Raw genomic sequence first — 6,829 nt, 5'->3', positions numbered from 1 at the left:
CCCCCCCCCCCGCCCCCCAAAACAGTGTTTTTGGTCTGGTCTGTATTCTTTCTCATCTTTATCACAAGAAATACTGAAAAACCGTGGGGTCCTCCTTTTACGGGCACAGATATCTCTGTAGGTGGATTTCTGGACTTTCATTTGTCTACAGAATATTTACCTGCTGCTGACCAGCACTTGGAAAGATTCTGTGTAACCCACAGAGGCAAGGAGCAGCCAGCTTCTCGGCGGTAACTGAGAGTCAGTGACGCTGGCTCTTCGTATTTGACTAGTAGTTACGTTACCTTCCTTGTTTCCGTCTCATGAATACGTGCCCTGCCAACTAAGCGATTCTAGGGAGTGAGGGCCTCGGGCCCAGGAGACTTAATACATTGATTCCCCTGCACACCAGTTGATATATAGTCAGCTTTCCCTCAGTGATTTGAAGTTTTCAGGAATATTTTCATTCCCGAGTGGAGAGAAGAACCACACTTGAAGTGCTGGAATCGTCACAGTGAGAACATTGGCCCAGGGCTCTCTGGGGCTCTGCCAGGGACGAGGAGATAGAACCATCTTGACCGAAGGCCACCTCAGCGCCCCCCCCCCCCGAGCGTCTGCTCAGGCTGCTGTGGCATGCACGTCTAGAAAGAATAGTAATTCTAGGTGTGTGTTTTTACACATACCAAACACACATGCCAACAGATGGCAGGAGGCATGGCACACGGTTGGAGAGTGAGCTCTCCGTAATGGGCTGTCACTGGTCCACATCAAGCAGTGGGAAAGGGCATGTGCAGGCTGAGATTGCCTGGGAAACTTGCGGGAGACGCACGGGCTGGCGTGGGCTTTCGGAGGATAGCCAGCTGTGGCCAGGCGGAAAGGAGAGTCCTCTGGGCGGGGCGGGACTAGCATCCAAAGCCCCCCCCCCCACCCCAGGGCTTATTTAACAGACTGGGAGTGAGGCCAGTCTGTTCTTGGATCCATCCCCCCAGCCTGGGGATGGGCCTCTTCACTCTAGTTTCTTCTCCTACTCTTAGGACAGTAAGGAGACCAGCAAGATGAAAATAGGGGGTTCTTGCTGAAGACCCAAGTGTGGGCCTTGTCGGGGAGACCAGATGGGGTGGCTTTGGGAATGAGACCCCGGGGCTGAACGTGGATCTGTTGAGTAGGAGACCCTTGAGCTTGGCTGAGCTAGGAGCTGGTTTTGAAAATTACCTCCTTTTGAATTAATCGAGTGTATTCTGTGGGAACTCCATTTGAGCTGCTTGGTTGGCTGATCCGCTCTTACACTTCGCGGTCTCGTTTTACTGTTTGCTTTAGGTGTCCTGCCCTCGAAGAGAAAGGTGAAGGTGTGATGGGTTTGGAGGAGAGAAGGTAGCTGTTAGTGGGGGACAGGTTGGTGAGGCCTTGAGCGTCCAGCCCACTGTGGGCCCAGGGTGGGCACAAGACAGGGTGTGTTGGTCTTCCCAGAACTCTGCGGTGTCCCGACCAGCGCTTAGCCCCACATCTTCATGCTCTCCCGAGTCCAGCTTCATGATGGGCTGTTTTTCGTGTCTGTGAGCCACTCCGCCACGTCCTCCCAGCCAGCTCTGTTTGGACTCCTCGACCTGAGTTCAGACTGTCTGTGGGTGAATGTGCAAGTGTACCTGCAGAGCTCCTGGCTGCCCACCGGGTCTGCCGAGGCAGAGCTGTGGTCTGCAGTCGGCTCCACGGAGGTCAAAGTTAAGAACATCTGGGCTACAGGAAGGAGGATCGGAGACATGCTAGTTGTCAGCTTCCCCCAGAGGATTTGGAGACAAGTGGGCATGGGGTTTTCTCACCCTCTGTGACCTTCCCAGTGGGTTTATGGAAAGGAGCCCTCAATGTGCAGAAAAAAGAAAGTTGGCCTTTGTGGGATGCTCAGCAAAGAAAGACGTGGCACCATTGCCAGCCTCAGCCTGTTGGCGCCCAGACCCCTTCGAGGTGCAGGGTCTCCCTTGGGGGCAAAGCTACGGCCCACAGGCTGCTCTGGGTCCCCCGAGAGTCCTGCCTGAAGAGGGGACAGAGCAGCCTCAGAGACACGTGAAAAGCCAGATTCTGGGGTCTCACTTTTCACCTGGCAGATTCTCCTGTGCCTTCACCCCCCTGCCGGCTCCCCACTTCTGGGCATCAATCCCAAGATGGTTAAACCAGAATCTTCACTTCGGCTCCATTATTCAGGAGAAGTAGGAAAAGTTGCAGTGGGCTCCGCTGCTTCCTCTTGCCTTAGAGACCCAGGCAGCAAGAGGCCTGGTCCTGCTCTCTGGCTGTAACCATAGTAACAGCGGGGGGAACAGGCTTGGAGCTTGTCATCATTACCCGCCCCCCCCATCAGGACCAACACGCAGGGCTGTGGGAAGCTGTGAAGGAAACCTGTGCCAATTTGGTTCATTCACAAATCCCTGATTAGGCTCTTCCTGCGGTCGGTGTGTATGTCGTTCAGACGTCGTGTTCCCGTGGAAATTACGAACGTTGAAAAACCACCCCGGGGAAGTTCACAGTGGCACCGTGAGCTGCCTGCAAGCCACCACCGTGCCCGGCATGGCCTGGCAGAAGCGGATCCGCGGGTCTCGTTGGCAAAGCAGTTTTTAAATTACAAAGGAAGCTAATGTGTTACCTTCTTATCCTCTAAACCCATATTGTCCATTTAATGCTCTTAACTATTTCGTATTTGTCCATTTCCCTCCACAGGTGGAAGAGAGACCAGAAAAAGATTTCACCGAGAAGGTAAGGAATCTCTGGAAGCCTTTATGTTGTGTTGTTGATAAACCACGTGAGGCCCAACGTGTATGGACAAAACTGACAAGAGAATACGTTGGTTAATCTTGAATGAAGATGCCCACCCGGGAGTGAACAGGGCGTGCATGTGGCACCACAAACTCCAGGGAGTCCCCCAGAGCCACTTCCAGCCTGGGTGTTAAAGCCCGCAAAGAGCAGAGGCATCCACCATGGACCCAGGCATGAGCTTCGGGTTGACCCAGACTTATTCCCAGGTCTCCATGAGGCCCCTCAAAGTGAACCTCTCTTTATTGCTTTCCATAAGCCCCTGGAGATTTGACAACATACAGTAGACTTGCAGGGGGCTCTGGTTTTGTCTGAAATCACATTTGGACCTTGTGGCTTTGCAGGGCTCACGTAGCCTGCCCGGCCTGTCTGCAGCCGCCCTGGCCTCCCTGGGCGGGACCTCTCGGAGGGGAAGTGGGGACACCTCCATCTCTGTTGACACGGAGGCGTCCATTAGGGAAATCAAGGTAAGGCTGCCTACCTACTTGTGTCCTAGAGGAGCCTCTTAGGAAAATCGGTCTTCGAGCGTAAGTTTGTAAAGTTCTGGATCTTTCTTCTGGGTCCAGTCTCCCCCACGTTCACATGTTCTAGTCACACTAAGACCAGCTCAGATTGGGTCTCCCGCAAGAAGCTGCTGCACCTGCCCGCCCCACCCCGGTGGGCCCTCGGGCACACCCTGCGGTGCTTGGCTCCTTCCGTATACCTGGCGTGCACAGACAGGTGGTCTCCGTTTTTCTGGAATAGTCTCCATTTTTCTGGACCCCAGATTACTCAACTGCTCCCGACAACACTCCCCTGCCCTTTGCGTGTCCCCCCTCCCCTGCCTAGAATATGCCCCTCCTTTCTATCTATAGTATGCACACTGTGCCTCGAATAGATCATCGTTGTGTTTTAGTGATTTTTTTTTCTCCTCCCACTGGAATGTAAGCATCATTCTGTGCTCCAACCTCACCACTCGATGGGGGCCACTCTGAGCATGTAAGAGACAAAGGCAGGACTGTCTGGAAAAGTAATTAGGAACCTCAAGAGACTGGCTGTCCTCTGGAGAGCAGAGCCAAGGCCCGAGGGGGAAACGTCAAGGATGGGACTTGGCTTCATTGAGGGAAGAATTTTCTATTAATTAAAACTGGTGAAAAGGGAACCCCGCTGCAGGTGGTATCTGAAGCTGGATGACCACCTGCCAGGGAGGTTAGAGAAGGGATCTAGCATCAGCCAGGGCGGGGTCTGGGCTCCCTAAAAGTGCCTTCAGAGTCCTGTGCTTTGTAAGGACAGTTTTTGTGGGCTGCTCTTCCTAAAACGTCCGCGCGCCCTCCCTGGGCCTCCAGCGGCTCTTTGCCCGTCCCTTTGCTGCGTCCAAGTGCAGTTTGCTGCAATCCTGAGTCGTCTCTGCTCGTAGTCTTGAGAGCACCGTTCATTCGCTCGGCGAGCGTGTACTGAGAGTCTAGCTCAGACCAGACGCCGGGCCCCAGGAGTGCGGAGCAGAGACGCGAAGCTCTGTAAATGCAGGGACGGAGCTCGGCTGAGTCCCACCTTTAGTATTTTCCTCTATCTAGCACCAGGTAGCAACCCAAAGAGTCTGAGTTTTAACTATCAAATATGAGTAAAAGAACCTGTTCCACTTTTGGAAACTCCTTTGTCTGTTTTATAAAAAATTGTGCAAAAATATAATAATATAGATCTGCATTTTGTAAAATTTTGTGACAATATCATATGAGATAGACTTCAGTTTTAAGCTTTGTGATTTTGAAATTCATTTTATTTTCCTTCAACACTTAAAAAAAGAGAGAAGAAAAGAAAATCACTGCCCAGACTCCCCAAATGAGGGAAACAACCCAGAAGTAGAAAAGATTTAGAGGACGGCTTCTCTTTCTTTGTGGTCATGCTCACTTTTCTCCCCCCGATGTCATTTGCCTCTTTTGCCAATTCCTAGGAACTGAATGAGTTAAAGGACCAGATTCAGGACGTAGAAGGCAAATACATGCGGGGGTTGAAAGAGATGAAGGTATACCAGTTTCTGGAAGTGTGGGCTGATGGTATTAACCCAGTTTAACTTCAGAAAACCTAAAGAAGACACATAGACTGCATGCTCGCTCTCAAGAGCCTCCAGACTACAGAATTCGAGGTGGCAGGAACACGGGCGTGGCCTTGTGCCCTGAGTGGTCTCCCTGATGCAGCTTTTGAACCGAGACCTGGGCCCTGTAACCCTCAGTAGAAACAGTTACTAACACACTTCCTGATGCATGTTTCTGACTCACCCTCCTCACCGGGCCCACACCCAGGTTTCTTCTCACTTCCCACAGAAGTGCACCGTATGCTTGCAGAAGGGTTTGAGGGTTTTTCTTCACTGTCTGTAGTCGCTCCATACAAATAATGCTTCACTTAATTTGCTTCTCAAAGCATTGGATGTGTACCAGGAAGGCTGTCTTTATTGCCATGCTTCTGAAACACCCAAAGTACTTGCTTGCATGTTGTAAAGTTTCACTAATTGAAGCAGCGTCCAAACGTGCACCCTCTCGGGTTTATCTGAGCCAATAGACACTACTATAAGAATGTGTTATCACTGCCATGTGCCAACCAGGAAATTTAGTTGCCGTATTCCTCGGTGGTGAGGTGGGTAGTTGAGGACTGTGTTCTCTGTGGTTCTAGCAATAGATGGCAAGCCTGTTACTTCCTCTTCAGGTCCCCAGAAAGGGCCCCCAGAATAGGCTTGAGTTTTCTATCACAGGGGCACCAACCAGAGGCCATGTTTGTTTTAAAATGACGAATTAATCCCTGGCATGCTTGTCACCTCTCCTTGAAGAGAGGGGGAAGTTAGGGTTGACTTTGAGTGCATGGTGAGAAGGGGGTCACAGAACCAGCCCAGGAGCCACGGGTCCCACCTAAAATTGTCACCCTGGTTCGCAAGTGCAGACGAGCATAGCACGGGTCTCCGTGAGGCCTCCTCAGAGGCCCTAACCACGCAGTGCCCACCTCTCTTTAGCTTCAGGCGGTTCCCACCCCCAGGGATTCACCCTCCCTGTTCTGGGGTCCCCTTCCTCTGATCTGTGCTTGGGGACAAACTTGCTGCTCCCCTCCATTGCCTGGCCAGTGAGAGTTTGAGCCGCAGGAGGGCCGTGTTTCCTCTGCAGGCCTCTCCCCCGGGCTGTCCTTCCAAAGGAATGCCGTCTGTCCTTTAGGACAGACCCAGTGAGACGTGTGTAGCTTGTTGAGTCGTCCTGTAGGTCGAAACTTAAAATTCCACCTAATCCTCTCCTGGTTCATAAGCCCAGACAGGGGCAGCCGACAGTGGCAGGTGCCGCGTTCTCTCAGCCGACGCTCACTGGCTCTTGCCGGGGTTCTGGTCACATTTCCTGAGGGACTACTTCCGAAACCTGTCAAACGGCCCAAGCTGCTACAACGGGCGCCACCGAGTCCCGCGGTCAGGTCACGGGGTCAGGCCCAGAGCCTCCCCGTCACGTGTCTCCCTTGTGCTGATGGCCATGGAAGCCGTCTTCTTCCCAGATACAATTAAGAACTAACTTTCTAAGTTAATAACTAATATTCTGAGTGGTTAATAACCGACTTGACCCCATTGAAAGGGGGGAATTTTGTGCATTTGAAATTATCGTGTGTTTCTTATTCTGATCCATTTGCCCTAAGAAATAAAGTCTAAAAATAGGGCTAGTTTTGGGGGGTTTTGGTTTTTTTTTTTATTTTCTTCAAAGAGCACTGAGCTAATCTCTGTTTTTGTTCTCTTATACAATTTCAAAAACATGACACGGTTTCTGCAGGACTCATTAGCAGAAGTTGAAGAGAAATATAAGAAGGCTATGGTTTCCAATGCTCAGCTGGACAATGAAAAGACGAACTTCCTGTACCAGGTCGATACCCTAAAGGACATGTTGCTGGAGCTTGAAGAGCAGCTGGCTGAGTCCAGGCGGCAGTATGATGAAAAAAACAAAGTAAGCACCAGTGTGAGAGAAAACAGTGGGTGGGGAGTGTGTGTGTGTGTGTGGCATACGGCGTGTCTGTGGGGGGTGTGTGTGTGGTGTGTGGGTGTGTGGTGTGTGCG

The 6,829-nt window shown here is 51.6% G+C and overlaps 1 protein-coding gene across 37 annotated transcripts in view; it reads left to right on the top strand.

Annotated features, from left to right (window-relative positions):
• Nucleotides 1-6,829, top strand: part of LRRFIP1 (LRR binding FLII interacting protein 1) — a 141,667-nt gene that overhangs the window by 112,729 nt on the left and 22,109 nt on the right. For 27 of the 37 annotated variants that reach the window (XM_073876740.1, XM_073876739.1, XM_073876737.1 and 24 more), the window contains 4 exons: nt 2,686-2,721; nt 3,123-3,245; nt 4,709-4,780; nt 6,549-6,719. In XM_073876740.1, coding sequence (XP_073732841.1) covers nt 2,686-2,721; nt 3,123-3,245; nt 4,709-4,780; nt 6,549-6,719 — 402 coding nt within the window. The remainder of the gene's footprint in view (nt 1-2,685; nt 2,722-3,122; nt 3,246-4,708; nt 4,781-6,548; nt 6,720-6,829) is intronic. The other 10 variants (XM_025889043.2, XM_073876644.1, XM_073876734.1 and 7 more) reach the window with 2 other exon arrangements.

This window comes from Callorhinus ursinus, unplaced genomic scaffold, assembly GCF_003265705.2.
Source record: "Callorhinus ursinus isolate GAN/ISIS: 27379988/994484 unplaced genomic scaffold, GSC_fseal_2.0 scaffold2, whole genome shotgun sequence".
In the NCBI taxonomy this organism is placed as follows: Eukaryota; Metazoa; Chordata; class Mammalia; order Carnivora; family Otariidae; genus Callorhinus; species Callorhinus ursinus.
Note: the sequence above shows the minus strand (reverse complement) of the source record. Positions and strands in the feature narration are given on the sequence as shown.